Consider the following 27,949-nt stretch of genomic DNA (forward strand, 5'->3'; position numbering starts at 1 on the left):
GTACACGAAAATGGAAAAAATGCTAAAGACAACTTTTGAGGGGCTTAGCTACATCTCGACCACCGCAGACATTTGGTCTGCCCAAAACAGAAGCTTCCTGGGGATAACAGCCCACTGGATAAACCCCAGCACTTTGAAACACGACAAAGCTGCGTTGGCCTGTAAAAGGTTCAAGGGGAGGCACACGTATGATGTCATCGCTGGTGAGATTGACCACATTCACTCTTTGTATGGCGTGTCAACAAAAGTTACCTCCACTGTTACTGATAATGGCTCAAACTTTGTGAAAGCCTTTGCCATGTATCAACCAAAATCGCTCTCTGACAACGAGGATGATGATGATGATGATGATGATGATGATGATGAAGAGGTTACCTTCTCTGATGTTGCAGACGTGCTAAACACCGCAGCGGATGAAGGGATTGTTTTACCACCTCACCAGAGATGTGCCTCTCATACACTAAACTTAATTTCATGTCATGATGAAGAAAAGTGGCTCGTTTCAAATCCTGGGACTAGAGCAATCTACAGGAGCTCTACAGCGAAGTGCACAGCACTGTGGACTAAGGCGAGCAGGTCCACACGTGCTGCAGAGATGGTGAGCGACATGGTCACAACAAAGCTGCTGGGTCCATGCAGTACAAGATGGAATTCATTCTATGATGCTGTTGCAAGAGTTGTTGGAATACCTGTGACTGACTTGAGTTCCATTTCTGAAAAGTTGCAGCTAAAATCTCTTAATGACAGGGAAGTTCATTTTCTGAAGGAATATTGTGCCACAATGAAGCCACTCATAGAAGCTCCAGACATCCTGCAAGGAGAGGACAACTGTTACTTTGGCACCCTCCTGCCCACTCTAGAGTCCTTAAAGATAAACCTCCTGAAGGTGAAAGACACTCTGACTGTGGCAACTGGTTTACCTGAAGCCATAGTTCAGGTAAGAAACATCCTTAACACTTTTATAATAATTATCTGAGTTTTCCTCTTTACTGTACAGAAAGACTGCATTTAATCAGTGAACACCACTCACTTATTTTTGTTGCACACTTGGTATAATACTATTGTTTACTAAAGGAGAACTTCATTTTAACTGTACTTTTTTGCACATTTCATTTCCTGTGGCTGTATTAGTGACATCATAATAGAGCCAAAGAAAACTGATGAAATGTGCAAAAAGTAAGTTTCAATGAATTCTACTGAAGGGGCCCAATAACATTATTTTAGTTTTAGTATAAATGATTGAATAACTCATAATAACGACAGTTCAAATCACCTGGTGGTGTACAGCTTTGACAGAAATGTACATAAATAAAATTAATGAAGAAAATGGAATCTCACTTGTTCTAATGTCTGTGTGGCTGTGTATATGTTTAACATCCATAAACGTTGTGCTGCACATGTTGTGTTGTTTCTGTACATGTTGTGTTGTTTCTGTATAAGTTGTGTTGTTCCTGTATATGTTGTGTTGTTCCTGTATAAGTTGTGTTGTTCCTGTATATGTTGTGTTGTTTCTGTACATGTTGTGTTGTTCCTGTATAAGTTGTGTTGTTCCTGTATAAGTTGTGTTGTTCCTGTATAAGTTGTGTTGTTCCTGTATATGTTGTGTTGTTTCTGTACATGTTGTGTTGTTTCTGTACATGTTGTGTTGTTTCTGTATAAGTTGTGTTGTTCCTGTACATGTTGTGTTGTTTCTGTATAATTTGTGTTGTTTCTGTACATGTTGTGTTGTTTCTGTACATGTGTTGTTCCTGTATAAGTTGTGTTGTTTCTGTATAAGTTGTGTTGTTTCTGTATAAGTTGTGTTGTTTCTGTATAAGTTGTGTTGTTCCTGTATAAGTTGTGTTGTTCCTGTACATGTTGTGTTGTTCCTGTATAAGTTGTGTTGTTTCTGTATAAGTTGTGTTGTTTCTGTACATGTTGTGTTGTTCCTGTATAAGTTGTGTTGTTCCTGTACAAGTTGTGTTGTTCCTGTATAAGTTGTGTTGTTCCTGTACAAGTTGTGTTGTTTCTGTATAAGTTGTGTTGTTCCTGTATAAGTTGTGTTGTTCCTGTACATGTTGTGTTGTTTCTGTACAAGTTGTGTTGTTCCTGTACATGTTGTGTTGTTCCTGTACATGTTGTGTTGTTCCTGTATAAGTTGTGTTGTTTCTGTATAAGTTGTGTTGTTTCTGTACATGTTGTGTTGTTCCTGTATAAGTTGTGTTGTTTCTGTACAAGTTGTGTTGTTCCTGTATAAGTTGTGTTGTTCCTGTATAAGTTGTGTTGTTTCTGTACATGTTGTGTTGTTCCTGTATAAGTTGTGTTGTTCCTGTACAAGTTGTGTTGTTCCTGTATAAGTTGTGTTGTTCCTGTATAAGTTGTGTTGTTTCTGTATAAGTTGTGTTGTTTCTGTACATGTTGTGTTGTTCCTGTATAAGTTGTGTTGTTCCTGTACAAGTTGTGTTGTTCCTGTATAAGTTGTGTTGTTCCTGTATAAGTTGTGTTGTTCCTGTATAAGTTGTGTTGTTCCTGTATATGTTGTGTTGTTCCTGTATAAGTTGTGTTGTTCCTGTATAAGTTGTGTTGTTCCTGTATATGTTGTGTTGTTCCTGTACATGTTGTGTTGTTCCTGTACAAGTTGTGTTGTTTCTGTACATGTTGTGTTGTTTCTGTACATGTTGTGTTGTTTCTGTATGTGTTGTGTTGTTTCTGTACCAGTTGTGTTGTTTCTGTACATGTTGTGTTGTTTCTGTACATGTTGTGTTGTTTCTGTACGTGTTGTGTTGTTTCTGTACCAGTTGTGTTGTTCCTGTATAAGTTGTGTTGTTTCTGTACATGTTGTGTTGTTTCTGTACATGTTGTGTTGTTTCTGTACATGTTGTGTTGTTTCTGTACATGTTGTGTTGTTCCTGTATAAGTTGTGTTGTTTCTGTACATGTTGTGTTGTTTCTGTATAAGTTGTGTTGTTTCTGTACATGTTGTGTTGTTTCTGTACATGTTGTGTTGTTCCTGTATAAGTTGTGTTGTTCCTGTACAAGTTGTGTTGTTTCTGTACATGTTGTGTTGTTCCTGTATAAGTTGTGTTGTTCCTGTACAAGTTGTGTTGCTCCTGTACAAGTTGTGTTGTTCCTGTACAAGTTGTGTTGTTCCTGTATAAGTTGTGTTGTTCCTGTACATGTTGTGTTGTTCCTGTATCAGTTGTGTTGTTCCTGTATCAGTTGTGTTGCTCCTGTATAAGTTGTGTTGCTCCTGTATAAGTTGTGTTGTTCCTGTATAAGTTGTGTTGCTCCTGTATAAGTTGTGTTGTTCCTGTATAAGTTGTGTTGCTCCTGTATAAGTTGTGTTGTTCCTGTATAAGTTGTGTTGCTCCTGTATAAGTTGTGTTGTTCCTGTATAAGTTGTGTTGCTCCTGTATAAGTTGTGTTGCTCCTGTATAAGTTGTGTTGTTCCTGTATAAGTTGTGTTGCTCCTGTATAAGTTGTGTTGTTCCTGTACATGTTGTGTTGTTCCTGTATAAGTTGTGTTGTTCCTGTATAAGTTGTGTTGCTCCTGTATAAGTTGTGTTGTTCCTGTATCAGTTGTGTTGTTCCTGTATAAGTTGTGTTGTTCCTGTATAAGTTGTGTTGTTCCTGTACAAGTTGTGTTGTTCCTGTACAAGTTGTGTTGTTCCTGTACAAGTTGTGTTGTTCCTGTACAAGTTGTGTTGTTCCTGTATCAGTTGTGTTGTTCCTGTATAAGTTGTGTTGCTCCTGTATAAGTTGTGTTGTTCCTGTACATGTTGTGTTGTTCCTGTACAAGTTGTGTTGTTCCTGTATAAGTTGTGTTGTTCCTGTACAAGTTGTGTTGTTCCACATGGAGCAGCTGGTAGTTAATCAGCCTCCAGGAGACCAACGCCTGTTTATGGAAGTCTGAGAACTGAATTGGTATTTTGTCTACTTTATTCTTACATTTCAGTAAAAAATGAATTCCTCCTAATTTTCTGAACACATAATTTTTATTGTATTCCACATTTTAACATTTTCTCTGATGAGGCGACATAACCAATTAATTCTGAACATATTATTCATAGTTTAAAACCCTCCATTTCCTCTCTGCTTACAGAGAATCTCTTTTTTAGATAATGGGCTTTATTTCTCCGTATGAAATTAAAAAGCATTTTATCCAGTTCTTTACATGTTTACAGGTAAATCCACTGACAAAGACATGGATACAGACCCTGATATTCCTTCAGCTTTAGCTAATAAAACTCTACCGTAAATGGACAAATCTCACATTAACCACATGTTAAACCTTTTCTTTACTTGGCTGATGATGGAGCTGAAGTTCAGATCAGATGGATTGGGTTGGTTGTTTACTGTCAGCCCAAGGTAAGTAACCGTGCTTCTGACAGGAATACCACAGACTATTCAGTATTTTAGTAAAGAACCAAGAAAGGCTTTAGTGTATACAGCATTGTGTTTACATGTGTTTCATAGTTTCTATACTTAATGTGATCTTACGTTACGTAGTCACTCTTTGTCCGTCGATGGAGGCGAATGCCCCCCTGAAGCCGGCTCTTTTGCCCTCCTTGCTCCACCTGGGGCCACAGCTTGTTTTGGGCATCCTTCACCTGTTGCGTAAGGTCTTCAAAGACCCTGATCTTGCGCTCCTTGAGCACCGTTGCTGTCCTGGCGTCTCTCCAGACGTGGTCCCGGTGGGCTCTGGATATGAAGAGCACAATGATGTTACGGCTGGACCTCTGCTCCCCGGACCGGGGGCCCAGCCGGTGTGCGACATCCACCGTCAGCTCCAGCTGCTCCTTGATTCCTGGGGAGACCTGTCCAAACAGGTCTGTGATGATCTTCCTGGTGTCTTCACCGGGTGGCCACCCGAAGGTTCCAGCTCCTCCTATATGCCTCCAGCTTGTCGTATTTCTCCCCCAGCTCTGCTTTCTCCTTTTGTAGTGCGGTGACTGCCGCCTCCAAGGTTTGAACTTTTGTTGTGACTTCTTCCAGCTGCTTCTCCATGCCATCCAGAGAATCTTTGACCTCTTTCACAGTATTTTCCACCGAATGAGGGCCTTCAAGCGTTTCCATCTGCAGCCGTTCAATTCGTTCAATTGCAGCAGAAATGAGGGCGTTGGTGACGTGCCCGTCATCGTCCTCCACGCTGGCTAAAGTTTTTCATTCTTTAGATGGCCTGTTAGGTTGGATGGCAGTGCCTGAAGCATCTGTAGTTAAAGTTTTCTTGAGCTCCTCGTCCATTTTTTCCAATTGTTCGTCCATAACTTTTCTCGCATAAGAGTGTATATCCTGAATATTACTCATAATTATCCAAAAACAGAAAATAAAGTCCAAATGAGGCTTGTGTCGCCAAAGTGCGGCGTTCAGGATCACCCACACAGGTGCGTTCGTTTAGCCCAATCAGCACAGCGGCTCCATTTCTTGGTTTTAAACCTCTTTAAAAGTTTCTTTTGGTCTTTCAGTCCTTCTCAGTAAAGTCTTTGCAGCTTATTAAAGCCCTTTCGAGGTAAGGCAAATGTCAGTTTACCGAGTTAGGTGCATTACGGTTTCTCACACAACCGGCATGCTCGCAGCTGGCTCTGGGTCAACATCCAAAGAGTCTGCCGTATCTACTCTTCATATCTGTGCCCTGCAGACTTGGGGTGTGTTCCCCACATTGCGGTCTCAGTCTGCTGTGTCCGGTTGCCGTGGTAAGATGACCAGTTTAAGCTCCGCTAGCAAAATGCTAATTAAGTTTAACCTCCGTGCTGAATAAATTGTTTTGTGTTTCTAGCATTATCTGGAGGTTACCACGTGCACGACTGTCAGAGTAATATCAGTGTTTTACCAGCTCCTGCAAATAAACGGCGGATTTGAAGCCAATAGGGAGGATGCTCCCAGTCTGATTATCTACACAATGCAAGAGAGAGGACACAACCACTACACATGCTTCTTCTTCTTCTTTTCAGCTTTTCCCTTCAGGGGTCTCCACAGTGAATCAATTGCCTCCATCTAACCCTGTCTGCTGCATCCTCTTCTCTCACACCAACTACCTTCATGTCCTCTTTAACCACATCCATAAACCTCCTCTTTGGTCTTCCTCTAGGCCTCCTGCCTGGCAGTGGGAAACTCAGCATCCTTCTACCAATATATTCACTCTCTCTCCTCTGGACATGTCTGAACCATCTCAGTCTGGCCTCTCTGACTTTATCTCCAAAGCCTCTAACATGTGCTGTCCCTCTGATGGACTCATTCCTGATCCTATCCATCCTGGTCACTCCCAAAGAGAACCTCAGCATCTTCAGTTCTGCTACCTCCAGCTCTGCCTCCTGTCTTTTCCTCAGGGACACTGTCTCCAGACCAAACAACGTGGCTGGTCTCACCACAGTTTTGTAAACCTTTCCTTTCATTTTAGCTGAAACTCTTCTATCACACCTGACACTTTTCTCCAGCCCTTCCAGCCTGCCTGTACACGCTTCTTCACCTCTTTTCCACACTACAACCACTACACATGCTATAAGTGGAATTCTTCATACACACCTATGGGCTGTAAGGGGATGTGTGGTTTCCAGATGACATCCAGCAGTCTGCGCTGACGATCGATCTCCTCCTGGTACTGGACGATGGTTTTTTCAAACTCTGTGAATATTTCTCCAGCAGCAGCAGCTAGTCTGTCGCTGATCAACTCTCTCAGATACTCAACTGAACGCATCGTTACTTTCTCGCTCTGATATTTCTCATTCATACTATAATACAGCAGTGAAGCTAACTCTGCTCATGCTTCTTTGTTTACATCCGCCGGGTGTCACACTGTGAAGTTCCGGCAGAAACACTGACTACGGCTGAATCCCAAACCGCCCCCTACACACTACCCCTCCGTTTGCGCGTTCCCGCGGAGGGTCCTCCATATTAAGGGCCGTCCCAAACCGCGTAGTGTGGAGGGGGAGTGGACTGTTCAGCCCTTAAATAGCGAGTCTGCATCGATCATAGATATATACAAACACTAGATGGCTCATGAGCGCTGTCAGCCTATGGGGAGCGACGTCGCCACATGGCGGCCATCTTGGGACAGGGCTGCTCGATCACTCATAACATTAAAGTCAATGGAGCATGGATTTTAAAATCACTGTAGATTGCTCAAATTTCAACCGATTTTAGAACAGCTTGGTTTGTTATAAACGTCAGAGATGTACTTGTTTTACTGCTTACATAAGAATAATTAAAACCATTGAATTCATATAATAATGAACACAGATATCATCTTTTTTCAGCATAAATGGATGTAAATGTAATTTTAATATTTAACATTGCACTTCTTTATTACTATCAGCTTTCTAATGCACAGATAAAAACAAAGCTCAACCAAAATCAATGCACAACAAACAGAGATGATGTCTTTTCTTTTCATGAGCCTGGTGCCTACATTACCCACAATGCATTTCAGCTGCAGGCTAACTAATCCAGGCATAGATGTATACAAACAATAAGTCTAAGGTCTCAATCAGAGTCTCTTAACAAGCAAATAAATACAACCACAACCACAAAGAATGTAATTTCGCCTAAAGATTAGGTTCTCAAAAAACGTTGGTCTCAGGAAAACCTAATAATTGAAAATCAGATTGTGAGTAACACCATCTTCAATATGAGTAGCCAGGCAGAAAAGACACACAACTATGCCGCATTTTTCACAACGAAAAGCTGCGATTTCGGAATTGAGCCCGAATCATAGCCACGTTAATAAGGTTTGTAATAAACTAAACCGTTTGTAAATCAATCAAGAACTGAGCGAGTTCTGAGTGTTAAAGTGAGGAAATCATCCACCTTACCATTGACTACAGTACAGTGCGCCAGAGCAGTCCCCTGTCCTAAGATGGCCGCAAAGTGACGACGCCGCCGACTCCGTCTTGAGACATCTAGGCTGAATCCCAAACCGCCCCCTACACACTATCCCTACACACTACTCCTCCGTTTGCGCGTTCCCGCAGAGGGTCCTCCATATTAAGGGCCGTCCCAAACCGCGTAGTGCGGAGGGAGAGTGGACTGTTCAGCCCTTAAATAGCGAGTCTGCATCGATGCTCACTCTGGACAATTTTTTCAGGAAGTGCAACGTCGAAATGGAGGAGGAAACAACAGATCGATGTGAGTTCCACATGCTTCCATTATTTCTCCCACGCCTTTTTCACACTGACAGAACATCACAAAAAGAGTGGTGTAAAAAGATAAATCAAAAGAAACAAATCTTCTTCTCTGCTGACGTTTGATTTAATTGTGCACCCCCTGACACCTTAAAATTTGAACACAACTGACAGAATTCATTTATTCATTTGTTGGATTTGAAATGCCAGATAATAGGATTGGAAAACATGTGGGATGACTTCAAATTATTTGAAGCAGAATGTAGCCCCTACATCATTGCCTGCAACCTGTGCCACAGCGCTACAGCCATGACAGTAGGCGTCTTTGTGTTACCATGGTGATGACGTCTTCCGTTTCCCGGTGAGGCGACAGGGCGTCCCATTCCTGACGATCGTATTTATACCCTCCCCCTTCAGTAATAGGTGCCCTCCACAGCTGCGAGTGTGACTTCTTTTGGAGTGACACTCGGCAGTGGAGGGGGAGTGTGTAGGGGGCAGTTTGGGATTCAGCCTTACTTTCTTCTTCCTCATGGAGGTTCCGGCAAGATGGCGGCCTGAGAAGTCTTACCTTTCGTTGGCTCTCTGCAAATTCCCTCCAAACTATACATTGACTCTCTCTTTCCCACTGAACTAAACGCTATTACTTTTCGTAAATATTTTGCACACACCCTGTGACAAAATGCCCACTCAGAAGCCCAAAGAAAAAGCTACTTTGACAGAAAAAAGCATCCACGTGTATGCAATGGCTAGCACCACACCAATGGACACGGAGCAAAAGAGAGGACAAAAGAGGATGGGAGATCGCTTCAACTCCCTCGACTCCATCCAAAGAGCCTGCTCGCAAAGCCCCAAAGCCAACGGAAGATGAGGTAACGGGTTCTGCCATTCTAGCTGCCATCAACAAGCGAACTATGAAGTTTGACTCACAAGAAGATTGCATGAAGGAGTTTGATGCCAAACTGACACAGAACTGTGCAATGCTAGTTGGCCTTTCCAAAACGATTGAATTCAATGCAGCAGAGATTAAGGATTGCAAAGCCAAAATTACTTTTCTGGAGAGCGAATCCAGCCACCTTCAAGCAGAAGTGGCCGTGTTACGAGAGAAATGCACAGAACATGACAACTACAAATGGAGGTGGAACCTCAGAATCAAAGGTATGAAAGAGGCCATGAATGAAAACACCAGGCAAGAAGTTATTGAACTTCTGAAGAAAATCGCCCCACAGTGGGCTAATAAAATAGATGAAAATGTGGATACGGTACACCGACTGGGACGGAAGGAGGATGGAAGAGTGAGGAACATCACTGTGCAATTCACAAGACGCCAATGCAGAGATGCTTTTTGGGAGATGACCAAAGATTCCACCATCTGCAAAAACACGGGAATCAGATTTGCGGAGGATCTCACAACGAAACCAATGAAGTGAGAGCGACACTGGCCACGCATTAAACAAGCACACCAGGAGAATAAAAGGGCCTATTTTCGCGGGCCTTTTGGATATATAGAAGGTCAACGTATCACAGCCTGAGTATTTATTCCTACAAATGCCATATGTAGGAAAATGCTATTAGGAGGGAATAGACATTTCCTTTTCAGCTACTTTAAAGTCACTTTATAAACTAACTTTTTTTGTGTTTGCACTTTACTGCTGTGGGGTTATCCAGCAAATGAATGTTCTGAAAGCCAACTTAAATGTTTTATCATTGAATACGAGGGGTCTGAAAGACAACTTAAAAAGAAAAGCCATTTTTTTGCATTGTAAAGGTTTCAAATCTCACTATGTCCTCCTTCAAGAGACTCATTCGTGTGCCACGGACGCCACCTACTGGACAACGCAGTGGGGAGACAAAATCCTCTCCAGCCACGGAAGCAACAAATCCGGTGGAGTTGCCATCTGCTTTAACAAGTGCCCGGCTAATGTCATTTCATATAAGGCAGATGACAATGGCCATTGGCTGACAGCTCTTATACAGTGTAAAAATGCATATATAATTCTGACAAATGTTTATGGTTATAACAACATCACCCAAAACAAGAACTTACTACAGGAAATCAATTGAGGTTGTTTCACAGTATAAAAGATCATACCATACAGAATTGATTTTATTTGGAGGAGATTTTAACTTAGCACCTGATGACTACCTAGACAGATACCCAACAAAATTCACAGATACACATTATAATGCCACTTTACTCGAACTATGTAAAATTTTTTCTCTGATTGACATCTGGAGAAGTAAAAATCCCAATCTTAGACAATATTCAAGGATTAAACCTAACGGATCTATAAGATCTAGAATAGACTTGTGGCTAACTACACCAAGCCTAGCTACCCTTGCCTCAGATGTAACTATCTCTAATGCACCTCTTATGGACCATTGTCTACTTCTCCTCAATTTAATGCCACATATCAGAACTAACAAAAGAAATGTATCCTGGAAATTTAATACAGACTTGTTAAAAACCAAACGTACTGTGATACAATTAAGGGTATACTTTCAGAAATTAAATATGATGTAACTATTAGGGCTGTGCCCGAATATCTGGATATTCGTTCGCTACGGCACTATCCGGATATTAATTTGGTATCCGAATATTCGCCCCACCCCCCACCCCCCGTCGGACGTTACCGGGCGGAAAGAATATGCGGAGTTACTGTCTTCCCTCCGCCTTCGGTCCACATCGGCATTTATCGGCTCATCTCATCATGTGATCACATAAACATATACACATATGTCTATAACATATACACATATGTCTATAACATATACACATATGTCTATGTGATCACCCCCTCCTCCCCCCAGACAAAAATATTCGGAGCTCATCTCCTCCCTGCGCCTTCGGCCCACTTTGGCTCATCCCACCGTGTTCTTCGGCTCATTTCGGCTCATCCATTCGTGTTTCTTACCACCGGCCGGGTTGCTGCCGACTCTGACGTTACGCTTCACTTTGTTGCATAAACACAAGACAAGATGCTGAAGACCTCTGCTGAAGACAAAACGAAGGCAACGAAGGTCGGTTTACACTGGGTGCAATCTGTCATCAGGGAATGTTGGACAGAAATTTCTAAAAATGAAAAAGGATCCAAATTTTCTGGCCGTCTGTGTCACAAGTCCCCCACCCCCCACCCCGTTCAGGAATTTTTGAACTCCAAGTTTAACATTGGTGACAATGAATGTGTTTTTTGTACCGGTTACATTGAAACTGAGGAACACTTATTTTTCAGCTGTGTTTTTATAAAGATCTTTTGGGATAGTTTCTATATTTGGGCGACACATAATGACTTGGGTACTCCATTTTTGAAATATGCTGATGTTAAATTTGGTTTTGTCTTAGGTGACAAAGAAAAAGCTTCGTTACTAATAACTTAATTATTATGGCTAAATTTTTCATACACAAATGTAAATTTGGTAATGTAAAACCTGTTTTTATTGTTTTCTTAAAGGAACTAACATCTCTCATGGAATCTCTAAAACTTTGTAAATCTAAGAAGGCACTGTGGCTGTACAATTGTCTTTTGAAAATGTCTCTTGACCCGATATCACCATGAAGACCTTGGCTTTCCCTTCCTTTTTGTTACTGTCACTGTTATGTTCTTGTTAATAGTGCTCAGTTGGACATACTTTAATGTTGAATGCCTGTAAGCTGTATGATGACATCAAAAATAATAAAAATTATTTTAAAAAAAAACTTTCTTCTTCCTCATTGAATTAGGCGGACTAGACGCATCACTGGCGTATTGCTGCCACCTACTGGATGTTACTCATAGTCCTTAGAGAATCCTCCATATTTTCTGATGCAGTCCTGTGGTCATGAGAAAGTCCAGAAGTTTCTTCATATTGGTCCACTCCTCCATGTTAAATAGAAGGCAAAGATTAAAAACAGTTCGTCCAGCTGCTCCTAGTCTCTAATGTTTCTTCTGCTGGCATGAGTAGAGCTTACACTTCAGAAGAACATTTCTCACAGTTTCTAGTTCACCACACTCACAGTTCCTGTCTCTGTGCTTCCCAATCAAAGCCAGTCCACTTTTCAGACTGCAGTGTCTGAGTCTTAGCCAGGTTAGAACAATTGAGTCTCTTCTAGCACCACTGAAGGGCCTTCTTACTTTTCCATTTTACCTTGAATAGCAAAATCAGTCCCCCTCTTCTTTTGTTTCCTGAACCCTCTGCCATATTTCTTGGACTAGTTTGTTAATGACAGAGTCATAATCTGACCCTCCGTGTGCTAAATCAAATTCTATTCTTTCCTCCTTGGTTGCTCTTTGTGCCTAGCTATCTGCTTCCTCATTGCCCTCCACATCACATGTGCTGGAACCCAAATAAAACCCTCACACCCTGCTCTGTGGATTTGAAACAGTGCTTGAAATATTTCTAATCAAAAATTGGGTCTGGATTTGGAGTTTGCTTCTTTATTGATGTCAGCACGGCTGATGAATCGCTACATAATTCTGACCAGTTTGTTGTCCATCACCCATCAAAGTCCCAAAATGATCCCTGATATCTCTGCAGTGAATGCTGTCATCTGGAACTCTAAAGCCTTTTCTGATCTTGAAAACTGGGAAGAATAAACCAACAGTGACTTCATCATTATCAGCGTTGTTAGATTCGTCTGAGTAAGTTTGTATCTGAGAACCCCATTCTTCTTCAGTATGGGCCTTGATGATGTTATTCATGAATTCTGACTCCTTCTGAATTTAGATTCCATTTCTATACTTCATGTGATCACACCACTTAGTACTGTTTGCACCGTATCATTAGGGTCATTCCGTGTGGTTTCACCAGATGGTGGTTGCTGTACCATCTTCAAATTAGTCCTAAATTTGTATTCCATTAGACAGTCACAGAAGTACTTTCTATGCTAAATTGTAGGCCTGTAGCTCAAATAGTTTCTGAGTTGTGGGGGTCTGAAATTTTCGGAATTTGGGCTAAAAATGTTGAGTTGGTAAACAAGGCCTCTGCATGTAGCTAGTGCCCCACAAACATCCCCAGGTGTTTCCCTACACTCTGCAGGCCGTGGGGGCTTGCTAAAAATGCTAAAAATTAAGAGATACCTACTCACAACTGGGGTTTGGGACCTTAAAAGTACTAGAAATACTGCACAGAAGTGTTGTAACACCCCTGGGTTCCATTCTACACAAACTTGTGTGATAACTTAGCAAACTGGAGCTTTCTAGGTACCTCAGTTTGGAAAATATGAGCTCCCAAAGTTGGACGAGATTTTTAATTGGCTATTTTGGGTGGCAAAAATCTCAGTGTGGGACAGGTACCAGAGACCCCAAATGTTTCTACAAGACAGTTCCATCTGTCTTCTATCACTGTACAAAAAGCAGCAGGGTTATATTTGTAGTTACTGAGATATTCTTACTCAAAATGGCATGGGTGATGTCAAAATCGGTTTTTGCTTTTCAGTACTTTAAATTGGGATACAAGTATTAGTAGTCATTCCAATGGTAGTATTATGTATGTTTGGTTCTTTTTGAAATGTTAGTTGTTAAAAGTGACTACCTTCAAAAAGTGTAATGGTATAAGTTAGGTATACCTAAGTTACAACTTAAGTGGTGGTGGCATGGGGACGGTGCGGTCAGAGGAAGAGGAGTAGGATGATGATGATGAGGAGGAGGAAGGCAAGAAGGAAGGGGGGGTCAGCCGGGCTCTTTGTTTCTTAGGGGTCGTGGGGGGTCGTTCTGGACCCCACAGGTGGGACAGCAGAGTCAGCTTCTTCGCTTCCACTGTGACAACAACAACAACAAATAAATACATTCAGGTATTTCCCAAATTTTGTCAAGATTCACGAGATGAAGTACTTCTCTTCCCCTCCTCTGCAGCCACCCTGCTGCAGCAGAGCGTCTGTTGTCACCATGGTTACCGCTTCAGGCCGACGCAGACATTCCTGTTCCTTCAGGATTTAGAAACGTCTGGAAAAATGTAGCTTCTGTGTATGCTATTGCGTTGTTTGATCAGTAAAATAGCTTCACTACTGAAAAGATATTTGATGTGGAAAACAGCGACGTTACGACCTGCCCGGTTCCCCCGAGAAATGTAGTTTAACTACGCCGCCATCCATCACTGTGTATTGGAGCAAAGTCAGCAAACAGCCCTTTAAGTTACGATTCAGTGAAAACTGACATTGGTCCTACACAGTACATCCCCGACACTCTCTGGCTGTACCTCACAGGACAAGCTCAAACCAACTCCAGTCACTAATCATCAGCTAACTTAACAGGACAGGTAGGCTATTTTACCTCTTTTTGGTCAAGATATTTCCTTTTTTTTAAGTTGTTGATGTCGACCAACAATGAATTGTTGTTTGTCCTTTTCGTTCTTTTCATTTCTTCACGGCTCTGCTGTCTCCATCCATGCCAAACATACAGGGTCAGGGAAAAGTGAACGTTACGTAGAGGAGGCGGGTTGGGTGATACCAAGTATTCGGTGGGGGTGTGGGGGGTTACATTAAGATGATTAAACTTGCTACTGCTTTGTTGGCAAATGATATTAATAATAAAAATCAACAAGATAATTAATGCTTTTATTACACTGGAAAAATGTGATTCTATTGTGGGGGTTACATTAGCTGAACGGGATTTTTGCGGGGGTCATGACCCCCGTATCCCCAGTGCAAATTACGCCCTTGTCCTGTTTACTCTCTTCAGTCCTCTCAGTGTCCCACTTCTTCTTAGCTAACCTCTTTCTCTGGATCCATTCCTGCACCTCCTCATTCCACCACCAATGAAGTACTACATGTAAAATAGCAGTATAAACAGCGGTGTGTTTTTCTCTCCTCTGGTTCTAAATACTCTGCTGTTAGCGCCGCCTGCAGGCTGCTGCTGGAACTGATCAATAATCCACAATCTATTCTGATAGTTCATCACTGAGGTGTGATCAGCAGATAAGGCTGCAGACTGTCCTGATGAGATTAATAAAGAGGCTGGCATGTTGACGTGTTGGGGAGGACATGCTAACATGCTAAGTGAGGCTCTCTGACGTCTCATCAACACTCAGACACTCTCTGTTTTTATCACAAACTATTTATTACAAACGTTACAAATGAAGCCAGAGCTCTTTTTCCCAGCATGCTCTGCAGCTCTTCACTAATTGGGTGGCGGGGCGTCGTCTCTGGGCGGCCTGAAGGGGGCGATCTCTCTGACCAGCCGCTCGGCGATGGTCCTGCTGTTGGCAGCGATGATCCTCCTGGACATCAGGTCCACCTCCCCTCCTGCACACAGACAGCCGTCAGAGACACATCTGGCAGGTAAACAGGAAGTGTTAGCGTCCGGACCGTTACCCTCCACGTCCATCAGAACCCCTCCGGCCTCGCAGACGATCAGCGATCCGGCAGCCACGTCCCAAACGTGGATCCCGATCTCATAGTACGCCTCGACGCAGCCGGACGCCACCAGACACATGTTGATGGCTGCAGTTCCTGCTCCTCGTAGCCTGCAGAGAAACATACATGATGACAGGAAACACCTTCACCTGGCAGCAGGTGTGTAGCCGCCCGCTGTTACCCGTGAACCGGAATGCTCAGGACGTTCTTCAGGCTGCAGAAGATTCTGTCCACGGCTTCGGGGGCTCTGCTGGATCCGAACTCTGTGGCCACGATGGACTGCTGGATGTCTGCGGAGAACAACAGCAGGTTCTTCAGGAGAACGCTTCTTGTTCTCAGAACAGCATCTGATCTCCAGACCTGTCTAATCATCTGAAATGTCTTCAAACAGGTGAGACCCTGAACTCAGCTGAACCCTTCCTGATGCATTAGTGATCGGTAAATAAGTTACTGATTATGGACCTTTCTGCTCAGAAACCTCCAGCGGTTGTCCGTTGCAGAACGCTCCCTTCCCCCTCCTGGCGGTGAACATCTTGTCTTCCAGACAGCTGTAGACGACACCAAACTCTACCTGAAGGAGCAGGAAGGTGGAAGCAGCTCAGACTGGAGCAGGACCAGCAGCTTCTACACGTTCTCACCTGATCTCACCTGTTTGTTGACGGAGAACCCGATGGAAACAGCAACAAAGGGAAACCTGTTCAGAGACAGACGGATCAATAATCAGCTGGTGTTTAATCAATAAATCCCTCATTGATGGGGCGACGTCAGATGAAGATATTTGAACTACATGCACATGACACTGAGTTCCACCAGAAACTAAGTCCTCGTGAACTTCCTTAGTCTTCAGCAGGAGCTCTGGCTGGAGGTCATTAATTAGAACAGGAGTCTTTGTCATGGTGCCCACTGCTGGTAAAAACTCCCACAATGTTCTCTGCTTTAACCTCCTCTGGTCTCTACAAGATTAAACAGGAAGAGGCTCCACCTGGTGGAACAACCAGGAACTACAGCTGGTCCACATCTATGACATCATCACCTTCTACTGTTTCATTGGTTCATGTGTTTTTAATTGATTAAATTATTAATCATCAGCGTCTGTACATGGAGGTTCCTGAAGGTCAGCTTCATCAGAGTTTAATGATGTTTCAGGAAGTCCATTTGTGTTTCAGAATAAAGTGTTCTCCTGCAGAAGAACCTGAGAGGATCTCTTGAACAGAGGAAGCACCACGATGAAGGTCCAAAGTAAAACTTACGCATGAACAAAGTTGGTGGTTCCATCGATGGGGTCGATGATCCAGGTGGGACAGTCGGTCAGAACACAGGACTCACCTGCAGCCACAGACTCCTCCCCGATGAACCTGGCGGACAAACAGACCAGAAGTCCATGAGTGAACACGTTCTCCTGACGTTCCTCTGGTGTCTGCTTTGGATCTGGTCAGTGGGGTGAAGAAACGCAGGAAGAAGAGCTTCCTATTGCACAGATACCTGGACAGGCAATGGGTTCATAAAACATAAGCTCATCTCTGGAAGGTGATGGAGTCCTGAACTTTGTTTTATTATTTAGCATTTATTTAACCAGGTCAGTCCCACTGAGATCAGAGATCTCCTTTACAGGGAGACCTGAGGGCAGCATCATCATCGTCACATTAAAAACAGGAAACGGCAGATAAAATGAACAACAATAAAACTCGCTCACACACCTGCACACAGGTAGACTGTAAGGATCTCACCAGAACTTTAAACTCATTCAGTGGAACAAGGGCTGGAAGTTGAAGTTCAGATTGTAATTTATTCCAAGCATCAGCTGCAGAGAACCTAAATGCTTTCTGGTCCAGTTCAGATCGTACTTTGGAGACGACAAACTGCAGAGTATCCATAGATGGGTGATTATAACTTCCATGTTTCCTTATTAAAAGACAAATGAACAATAGCTCCTGGAATAGTTCTGTAAATAAACACCACTGACTTGAAGATGGTCCACTTAACTTTAGAGTAGAACACAGTGGTGAGTAAGGACACCACATCTGGTCATGAATCTCAGCTCCCATGGTACACGCTATCCAACACGCTAAGACAACCAGCAGAAGCCTTCAGATACAACACATCTCCATAGCCAATGACAGGTAGAAAGGTTGTCTCCACCAGTTTCTGTTTCACACAAAAGGAAAGGCAAGACTTGTTTCTGTAATAAAATAAGAGTTTCCGTTTTTTCACCATATACTGAATATGCTCCTTAAAAGATAAACGGTCGTCAATTAAAAATCCTACATATTTAAAAGTAGAAACCAACTCTATTTGTTGACTGTTTCTTGTTCAATTTTTCCAGACAGTGCTGATCTGGCAGTAGTAAAGAACATACATTTAGTTTTGTCTGCAATTAAAACAAGCTGCAGATGATAAAGTTGTTCCTGGACTCTATCAAACACAAGTTGTAAATCCTGAAAGGCCTCAGCAGGAGTGGGTGCTACTCAGTTTCAGGCATAATATAAGACGGTGTCATCAGTGTAGAAATGAAAAGCTGAGTTTGGAATATTCTGACTAGGATTATTTACGTAAATAATGAATAATAATGGACCCAGCACAGAACCTTGAGGGACACCCTTTTCACTTGCAATACCTGAGAGGAAGAACCTTCCATCTGAACAGCCTGAGTTCTGCTGGGAAAATAATCTGGAAACCACCCAACTGCTTGTTGAGAAAGACCTATAGCTGAGAGACGTTTGATTAAAGGAACATGATCAACAGTGTCAAATGCCTCTGAAAAGTCCATAAAAGGAACAAACAGCAGTGCTTCTTGTAAAGAGCTTCAGATATATCATTTATGACCTTCATGGCAGCAGTTACAGTACTGTGATTTTTGTGAAACCCTGACTGAACTAGTGACAAAACAGAGTTGGTGGCTAGAAATTCTTTTAGCTGTTCACTGACCAGGGATTCAAGCTCCTTTTCCAGAGCAGAGAGTTTAGATATCAGTCTGTAATTGTTTAAAATACTGAGGTCACCTCCTTTTAGGATGAGGATAACAGGAGCAGACCTCCAGTCCAAACGGATTTCATTTGAAGTCAAAGTAAGGTTAAAAATATGGCACAGTGGTCTAGCTATAATTTCAGCTGCCAGCTTTAGGAAGAACGGTTCCATGTTATCAGAGCCAGCTGGTTTTCTACGGTTCACTTCTTTTAGAGCCCTCATGACCTCTGTTGTGGCGAAGTTAAAAACCTGAGTACTGTCTCCGTTTATTTCAGGATTCAGCAATACTTCAGTAATACCGTCAGTATTATATGGAAAACCAGAGGAAATAAAGTGACTATTAAAATAATTCAGCATGTCTCTTCTGTCACTCTGAGATCATAAACAGGTATACCAGGTGGAAGGTTTACTGATTTACAGCGAGCAGACCAAGATCTGATGGTCTTCCAGGACTTCTTAGGGCTTTTGAGGCTTTCTGTTGTTGTGGAAAAATTAAATTCTGATTTTGTTTTCCTGAGGGAAGAAACAAATTTGTTTAATTGTCTAAAATTCAGCCAGTCCTCTTCTAGTCCATGGATTATCTCACCCTTTAACTCTAAATTTGCAGAAAGGGAAATGTTTATTCATTAAACTCAAGAAGCTTTTGTGGAGATATTTCCAGGCCAGTTCAACCTCATCGATAAGAGCAGTTCTATCCCAATTAAAAAGATACAGACATCTCAAATAATTCTATATTGCGTCTTTCAACAACACGAGGCTTTCTTTTAGGAATCTCAGCGTCTCGTACCACAGCAGTCACACAGTGATCATCACAGGAAAACACCTGATGCAATGAATCTAAAAGGCATATTTGTTAAAATTCAGTCAATAATGTAGATATGTGAGGGCATCTGGGATCAGGTCCTGTAGGCAGGTTAATGGACTGTATAAAGTCTCACGCGGTGTTTTAATGGGTCAGACACTGATGTGAGCCAGTCCCAGTTCAAATCACCAGCCACACTATTTCCCTGTGTTTCAGCTGTGACAGACGTTTCACTAGAGTAGATAGGCAGTTCTGATGGAGGCCTGGAACACCTCACTGACAAAATATGGAGATTTCTGACAACTCAAATGCTCACAGTTCAGACAGAACTAATTTAACATCAAAGCTCTGCTTCATATATAAGGCCACTGCACCAGCTTTTCTTGATCAGTATGAAAGACATTCTAACCTTTAATGTAAGACGTTGTTCAGACTTTTAAACTCACCTGTTCACCTGCTGCTCTTCTGATTATTTCATACTTCTGAAGAGAAAATGTTAAATAAATTCATTAAAAAATGACTCCAGAAAAAGACTGAATTCTGGGAAATCTTCTGCTCCTCACTGTCGATATGTTCAGCTCTTCTTCAGTGGCAGTATTGATCTGTGATCAACAATCAATAACACGCAGTGAGGAGGCAGGGCTTCCTACCTGTGTGTGGGGAATTTCTCCTTCACTGATTGGATGATGAGCTGCTCCACCTTCTGGTCCGTTTGAGTCACCAAGTCAACCGACGAACTCTTGGTCATCACCGCCCTGTCGTCCAGCAGAGCCTCCCTCACCACCTGATCAGTACAGAAACCAATCACCTGATCAGTACAGAAACCAATCACTTGATCAATACAGAAACCAATCACCTGATCAATACAGAAACCAATCACCTGATCAATACAGAAACCAATCACCTGATCAGTACAGAAACCAATCACCTGATCAATACAGAAACCAATCACCTGATCAGTACAGAAACCAATCACCTGATCAATACAGAAACCAATCACCTGATCAGTACAGAAACCAATCACCTGATCAGTACAGAAACCAATCACTTGATCAATACAGAAACCAATCACCTGATCAATACAGAAACCAATCACCTGATCAGTACAGAAACCAATCACTTGATCAATACAGAAACCAATCACCTGATCAGTACAGAAACCAATCACCTGATCAGTACAGAAACCAATCACCTGATCAATACAGAAACCAATCACCTGATCAGTACAGAAACCAATCACTTGATCAGTACAGAAACCAATCACCTGATCAATACAGAAACCAATCACCTGATCAGTACAGAAACCAATCACCTGATCAATACAGAAACCAATCACCTGATCAATACAGAAACCAATCACCTGATCAGTACAGAAACCAATCACCTGATCAATACAGAAACCAATCACCTGATCAGTACAGAAACCAATCACCTGATCAGTACAGAAACCAATCACTTGATCAATACAGAAACCAATCACCTGATCAATACAGAAACCAATCACCTGATCAGTACAGAAACCAATCACTTGATCAATACAGAAACCAATCACCTGATCAGTACAGAAACCAATCACCTGATCAGTACAGAAACCAATCACCTGATCAATACAGAAACCAATCACCTGATCAGTACAGAAACCAATCACCTGATCAGTACAGAAACCAATCACTTGATCAATACAGAAACCAATCACCTGATCAGTACAGAAACCAATCACTTGATCAATACAGAAACCAATCACCTGATCAATACAGAAACCAATCACCTGATCAGTACAGAAACCAATCACCTGATCAGTACAGAAACCAATCACTTGATCAATACAGAAACCAATCACTTGATCAATACAGAAACCAATCACTTGATCAATACAGAAACCAATCACTTGATCAATATGCATCAATACAGCCATGGCCATAAGTTTGGACACAAATACCATGAGGCTTGTGAATCTTAGAAAATACCACAAAATTGTCACTTACAATACAGTACACAACTCCTGAGAACTATGTTAAGTTTCAACACGGTCTCACGGGGATTTGTGAAACTGTCACGTCAGTTTTTGTTTCGGTTTCGTGCGCACCAACACGATGTCGTCATGCCGCCATTGCGGCCGCCGGATCACATCTGAAAGTGGTTTATACCGGTGGATTCATGACGATTTAAGCTGTCCATCGGCGTTTGCGGCCACCGCCGCGGCCGCTGCTGCGGCTGGATGTCTGGCGGCTGCAATGGCGGCCGCGGTGGCGGCCGCAAACGCCAATGGACAGCTTAAATCGTCATGAATCCGCCGAATTTGCATAGGAATTTAAAGAATGTCCGGCGGCCGCAGTGGCGGCCGCAAACGCCGATGGACAGCTTAGATCGTCATGAATCCGCCGGTATAAACCACTTTCAGATGTGATTACCACAGCGGGTTTCGCTCGTGGTGAGCAGCATGAAAAACATGACGACATCGTGTTGGTGCGCACGAAACCGAAACAAAAACTGACGTGACAGTTTCACGAATCCCCGTGAGACCGGGCTGTAAGTTTCATATTTAAAAAAACATCAAAAGAGTTTGGTGTCATTTTGTTATTCTTACCAAATTCGGTTGTGAAAGTACTGCATTTTTTTGTTATTTTCTTCTAATATTATGTTTTGGGAACAAAGTTGTTCCAATTGTTGGAATTTATTGATAATATTATATCCCTTGTTGATTTGTTGACTAATTAAACTGGTGCTGTCAAAACATATTAGTTATGTTCTGTAATAGACATCAAAACAGACATAAGTCATGCTGTGTCCAAACTTATGGCCATGGCTGTAGGTTCCTCACTAACCTCTCCAGCTCGTCGTGCGATGGCCACAGCGTGATCCATGGAGCTCTGCCATTGGTCGGCCATGTTGGAGGAGAAAGTTCTGGAAGAGGAACACACACACACACACACACACACACACACACACACACACACACACACACACACACACACACACACACACACATGTTTGTACTTCTATCTTAGTGAGGACATCCATAAGCGTAATGCATTTCCTAGAGCCTTACCCTAACCTTAACCATCACAACTGATTGTCTAAACTTAATCCTTACCCTAACCCTAACCAAACCTCAATTCATACCTGTTCTCTAAAAACAAGTCTTCACCCTCAAACATGGCTGTTTCAAAGTGAGGACCGGCCAGAATGTCCTCACTTTGTAAAAATGTCCTCACTTTGATAGTTAAATGCAGAAAATGGTCCTCACCATGTAGCAAGTACAAGAACACACACACACACACACACACACACACACACACACACACACACACACACACACACACACACACACACACGTTTGTTTTCTATACCGGTGGGGACTTACCATTGACTCCCATTCATATCTAACTCCTAACCCTTACCCTAACCTTAACCATCACCAAATCAATGCCTAACCCTAAACAAACGCTTTTGCACTTTTACATTTTTTATTAACAACAATATGGCCAAGAAAACGGTGTTGCCACCCGTGGGGACCTCATTTTAGGTCCCCACCGTAAGACAAGTCCCCACCTTTATAGCAAATAGTCAGGTCAAAGTCCCCACCGGTACAGCAGAAACAAGTACACACACACACACACACACACACACACACACACACACACACACACACACACACACACACACACACACACACACACACACACACAAACAATCAGGCTGACTGTCTCCATCCCATCCTTCTCTCCAGTCTTCCAACACTCTGTAACTGGTTCATAAATCCTGTCCCATGGTGCTCCTCAGGGTTCCTCCATCCTCTACATGTTCCTCCTTCATCCACCACCATGAATCCAGCTCTACATCTACAGCTCCACCAAACCACCTCAGTCACCAACTCTATCAGAAGTAAAGTCATGGCTGTAAACAACCTAAACTCTAACAAAGAAGGAACCATCAGAATCGGTCCAGATACAGAGAACATCAGACTTTACTCCATCAGTGTTCTCTACAGAACATCCTCCAGAAGCTCCAGAGTTCTGCTGCCCACCATAGACAGTCTAACACAGATACAGAACAAATAGAATAAACAACAGTCTAAATGATAGTTGTTTATTCTATTTATTCTATATCTGTATCAGTCTATGTCCTACTCCGTGATCAGCCGTCCTTCAGAACCTCCACTGACCTCTGAGAATCCACTAGATCCTCCTCACTCCCTACAGACCTCTGCATAACCAGACTGAACAGGACCACATACTGGAATAGTTCTGACGGTCCAGGTCTGACGGTCCAGGTCCTCCTCCATCTCCCCCTTTCTCCACTCCATTCGGTTTATTTACACCTGAACATTTTGACCTTTCCTTCACAGTAAAGTGCTTTAGAAGTTATTGTTGTTGTTCTTTTTATTATTATTATTACTGACTGACTGATTATCTGGACAGTGGACACCTGTGTGATCAACCATGTTTCTGACTAAACCTTCAGATAATTAATCAATAATCGGTAATCAATACTCTGCAGCTTCACTCACAAACAGTCAGACATCGTTTAGAAGCACTGAGTTTTAGAATATCAGAGTTTGATTATTGATTACTGATGAGCCGCAGATGGAACGGTACGTGATGACGTGAGTGTAGATCCATTCACAGGAGAGTCTGAATGAATGTTTGACCTTAAATATGAGGAAAAAAGTTTAAGCTTGTGTTTATTAACATTAACATGGAGCTCACAGGGAGAACGTGGTGGTATGTCCATTCCTAGTGAATACACAGCGGATCACAGTGGACCATCTGGTGAGACTTACTCTGAGTACGGCAACACTCAGCAACCAAAACAGAATCAACTCGTTTGTTTTTTAACAGTTTCAAAATTTAAACATTTTGGCTTATTTGGTTTTACATTATAAACAAAAACAAAATTGTGGTTTGCAAGGCACAAATAAAATAAAACACGCAAAATAAAGACACACACACACACGCAACGTTGTATGTTAGAGGTCTTCAAATATTTGTACATTTTCAAGTGCTTCATCAGAAAAAGAGCATTTTTACATAACATTAGTTTCAAAGATTTTACATAGTTATCTTGATTTGTCTCTTGAAAACGGTGAAAACGGGCTTTACGCCATTTACAAGTATGGATAAAAACCTTTGCCAACAGCAGTGTACTAGTTATCACAATTTTAGTTTCAGAGTGTTTGTGTAAAAGGCCAAAGACAACAATGTCCAAAGCGTTCTGTGGCTGGATTTTTAAAGACAACCAGTCCCAGAGGTCTTCCCAGAATGTCTTTGGTAAAAAGATGTTCAGTGGTTTCAATGTCGTTTTCACAAAACACACAGTTGTTTTGTTCAATATTAAATCTTTTTCTCAGCAGTTCACTGGAGGGATAAATTCTATTTAGTATTTTAAAATGTATTTCTTTTGTTTTAGGACTAACAGGAAGTTTTAAGTTTTCAGTTCTAATGATTTAATTTCAGCTTCAGAAAATGTTTGGATGATTGAATTTTTGTTTGGTTTTATAGGAAATAATTGATTATTTAGAGATTTTCTAAGACATTTGTTTGGTATATTTTTTTCAAAAAAATTTTTGTTCAAATATTTGTAGAGTTGAGAGATTAGGCACAGGTCAATTCTCCCTGTCCAAGTTCTCCATTTGTTGCCTGACAGCTTGAGGAACTGCTTTAAGAATCTTTTTAAATTCTGATCTTCGACATGAAATGTTGTGAAGGGAACAAAAGTTTTCAAATGAGAGCCAGTTTCCATGGTTACCCATAAGGTGGCGTAGTGACCATATACCTTTATCCATCCAGTGTTCTATTACAAAGAACATACCTGTTGTTCCACAGTGGGGTTTGATGTGGTGTAAAATTGTGGTTGTACATTATTTTACAGCTGAGTAGAACTTGTTTATGAAAGGACGATAATTTGACTGGCAATTTATCAGCATTAAAGTCACATCTAAGGACAAATTCAGTACCTCCCATTTTTGGAACAAACCTTTGGAGAGACAGAACCAGATGCTATCTTCTTCTGTGAGAAAAGACTTCAACCATTTAACCTTTAGCACCGCATTTAAACATTCAAATCAATCGTGTTAAGTCCGCCTTCTTTATATTCTTTAACAGCTTCCGATTTTTTAATATAGTGGACTTTATTTTTTCCACATAAAGTTAAAATTTAGCTGGTTAACAGTTTTGATTCATTTTTCTGGTATTGCCATTGAGTATGCTGGATAAATGCATCTAGCTAAAGACTCCATTTTTGTTAAATATACCAAAACTGTTAAATCTGGTTGTAACCAAGAACCTAATTTGGATTTGCATTGAGTAATTTTTGCTTGGATATTTAATGATTCACTGACAGCTGCATCTTTAGTTATGTTAATGCCTTGATATTTCACACAGGATTTAATGGGGATATTATATGCTTCTGAGAGGTCACAATCATGTATGACCATTAATTCACATGTTTTGTGGTTAAGTGTCAAACCAGATGCTTCAGAAATGTGTCAATTAATTTTAGTACTTCTGGAATTTGTTCAAGTTTTTTTTAGGAAGATGGTTGTATCGTCTGCGAGTTGACTGATTACAAGCTGCTGATCGAAAATGTTTAGCTTTTCCATGCTTCAATTTTTTAGCATAATGGCCAAGATTTCAGCTGCCATTATGAATAAAAGGGTGAAATATTGCACCCTTGTTTCACACCTCTATTTAATGAAAAACGTGGTGTGGTACCAGTTGGAAGTATAACCGAGCTTGTTGTATCTGTATAGAATGTTTCAATTATCTTGCAAAATTTTGGTCCAAAACCATATGCACGCAGCACTTCAAAAAGAAATGTATGTTCTCACTGATCGAAAGCTTTTTGAAAGTCTAGGAATAGGATGAATCCTTTATCTTCTATTTGATCATTATAATCTAAAAGGTCTTTTACTAATCTAATATTATTATGTATTGATCTTTTGTTTACAAAGCCTGATTGAGTTTCACTAATAATAGTATCAAGTTTCTTTTTCAGTCTATTAGTATATATATATGTAAGTAGTTTGTAATCATTATTTAAAAGTGAGATGGGTCGGTAGTTTCCTGTTAGCTTTGTATCTTTATCTGGTTTAGGGATCAGGGGGATGATGCCCCGTTTCATGCTTGTTGAAAGGGTTGAGCTATTTATGGTTTTGTTAAAAACTTGAAAGAGTAGGTTTTTAAGTGATTCCCAAAAGTGTCTATAGAAATTAGCGGTTAATCCATCTGTGCCTGGAGAACGGTCTAGTTTTAGGCACATGACTGCCTTATCAAGTTCAGCCATGTCTATGTCTTTTTCACAGCTCTCCTTAAATTCACTGTCTATTTGTGGGATCTGTTGTTTCATTTGTTTCAGGAGACTCTCTGCCTTTGGAGCTCAGTAGGAGGAGCTGTAAAGCTTTGGATAGAATTTGGTGATTTCATTTACAATAGATGTTTCATTAGAGCAGTCCACACCGTTAATCGTCAAAGATTTTATTGTCTTTCGTTCTTGACGCCTTTTTTCAAGTCTGCAAAAATAACTAGTATTCTTTTCCCCGTCCTCCATCCACTTTGCTCGTGATCTTATATAGGCACCTTGAGCTTTCCTTTCATACATTTTATCTAATTTTTCTTGTAGTTGTATAAGGTTTCTTTGTTCATTTTCTGATATTTTAGAGCACAGGGTAATTGTAAGTATATTTTTTATAATCTCTTCCTCTTCTATAAGGTTTTTCTTTTTCAGCTGTTTACCATAAGAGATTGAATATTTTAAAAATTCCCATTTCTGGGTAAATGACACTAAGGATTCGTCTCCTAGAACATTTTGTATCAGATTTTCAATGCCTTGACAGAAGTCATTATGTAGTAGTAATCTAGAGTTAAATTTCCAGTATCCGTTATTTTTAGAAGTTAGTGGGAGAGGTGTTACATAGAATTCGACACAGCAGTGATCCGTCAGAGGTGCTGGTAATATTTCACAGTTTGAGATTTGATTGAGTATGCTGTCAGTAATTCACCAGTAATCGAGTCTGGATCTGGCGGAACCATCTGGTTTGAACCAAGAATATGTCTTTATATGGATTTCTCTGTCTCCATGGGTCTGTTACATTTAGAGATTCACACCAGTCAGACAGCATGGGATTTATGTGTGTAGAGTTATATTTACTGGGGAGTCTGTCAAGCCATTCATCTTCAACCAAAACAGTATCAACTATGCAACTGTCTACAGTGAGGAAAAGCCGTGACGTACTCCCTCTGGCTGAACTAACCGAGCCTTAAAACGGAAGTTTCTGAAGAAGACGTGAAGTAAACAACAACTGGTAAACAACAAACAGCAAAGTGAAGAGAAGGTCAGCTGCAGCTCTCACCTGCCGCAAGTCACCCTCACTTCCGCCTTCTTCTTCTTCTCCTTCTTCTTCTTCTTCTTCTTCTCCTTCTTTTTCGCTGAGAGCTGCAGCCTCCTGCTGGACGTCGAATGGAACTACATTGAATGAACGATAGATAGATAGATAGATAGATAGATAGATAGATAGATAGATAGATAGATAGATAGATAGATAGATAGATAGATAGATAGATAGATAGATAGATAGATAGATAGATAGATAGATAGATAGATAGATAGATAGATAGATAGATAGATAGATAGATAGACGGACGGATGGATCTCTGTGTATCTGAGTGTCTGCAGATGAATTACACTTGTCAAAAACAACTTTATTAAGTTTTTTTGAGCTGATTCAGGATAATTTTGAAGTGCTGAATCCAAAATCGCATTG

The 27,949-nt window shown here is 41.4% G+C and overlaps 2 protein-coding genes across 7 annotated transcripts in view; both read right to left on the bottom strand.

Annotated features, from left to right (window-relative positions):
- LOC127535530 (zinc finger protein OZF-like) overlaps positions 1–7,081 on the bottom strand; it is a 104,773-nt gene extending 97,692 nt beyond the window's left edge. For 2 of the 5 annotated variants that reach the window (XM_051953812.1, XM_051953811.1), the window contains exon 1: positions 6,501–7,074. In XM_051953812.1, coding sequence (XP_051809772.1) covers positions 6,501–6,705 — 205 coding nt within the window. In that variant the 5' untranslated portion in view covers positions 6,706–7,074. Of the gene's footprint in view, positions 1–689; positions 812–6,500 lie in introns of all 5 variants that reach the window. The other 3 variants (XM_051953810.1, XM_051953813.1, XM_051953809.1) reach the window with 3 other exon arrangements.
- An 8,024-nt stretch (positions 7,082–15,105) lies between these two features.
- Positions 15,106–27,640, bottom strand: LOC110971191 (inositol monophosphatase 1-like). Of its 2 annotated transcripts, XM_051953883.1 has the most exons (9): positions 27,539–27,640; positions 22,014–22,092; positions 19,839–19,972; positions 16,673–16,777; positions 16,071–16,116; positions 15,885–15,993; positions 15,604–15,712; positions 15,381–15,532; positions 15,106–15,311 (listed from the first exon to the last, which is right to left on the bottom strand). In XM_051953883.1, exons 2-9 carry the CDS (start codon positions 22,074–22,076, stop codon positions 15,187–15,189), a joined length of 843 nt encoding a protein of 280 aa, XP_051809843.1. In that variant the 5' UTR covers positions 22,077–22,092; positions 27,539–27,640; the 3' UTR covers positions 15,106–15,186. The 2 variants fall into 2 exon arrangements, with proteins under 2 accessions (XP_051809843.1, XP_051809841.1); XM_051953881.1 differs by having other exon boundaries at positions 15,106–15,532.
- Positions 27,641–27,949: the final 309 nt, after the last annotated feature.

Source organism: Acanthochromis polyacanthus, chromosome 9, assembly GCF_021347895.1.
Source record: "Acanthochromis polyacanthus isolate Apoly-LR-REF ecotype Palm Island chromosome 9, KAUST_Apoly_ChrSc, whole genome shotgun sequence".
NCBI classification, from domain to species: Eukaryota; Metazoa; Chordata; class Actinopteri; family Pomacentridae; genus Acanthochromis; species Acanthochromis polyacanthus.

Bases quoted from the DNA above. Each gene is read 5' to 3' on its own strand.
- LOC110971191 (XM_051953881.1), bottom strand. From the start codon at position 22,076: ATGGCCGACCAATGGCAGAGCTCCATGGATCACGCTGTGGCCATCGCA. The intron at 19,973-22,013 runs GTTAGTGAGGAA...TGTACTGATCAG, and splicing joins TCGCACGACGAGCTGGAGAG to GTGGTGAGGGAGGCTCTGCT. The intron at 16,117-16,672 runs GTAAGTTTTACT...GTCTCTGAACAG, and splicing joins ACCACCAACTTTGTTCATGC to GTTTCCCTTTGTTGCTGTTT.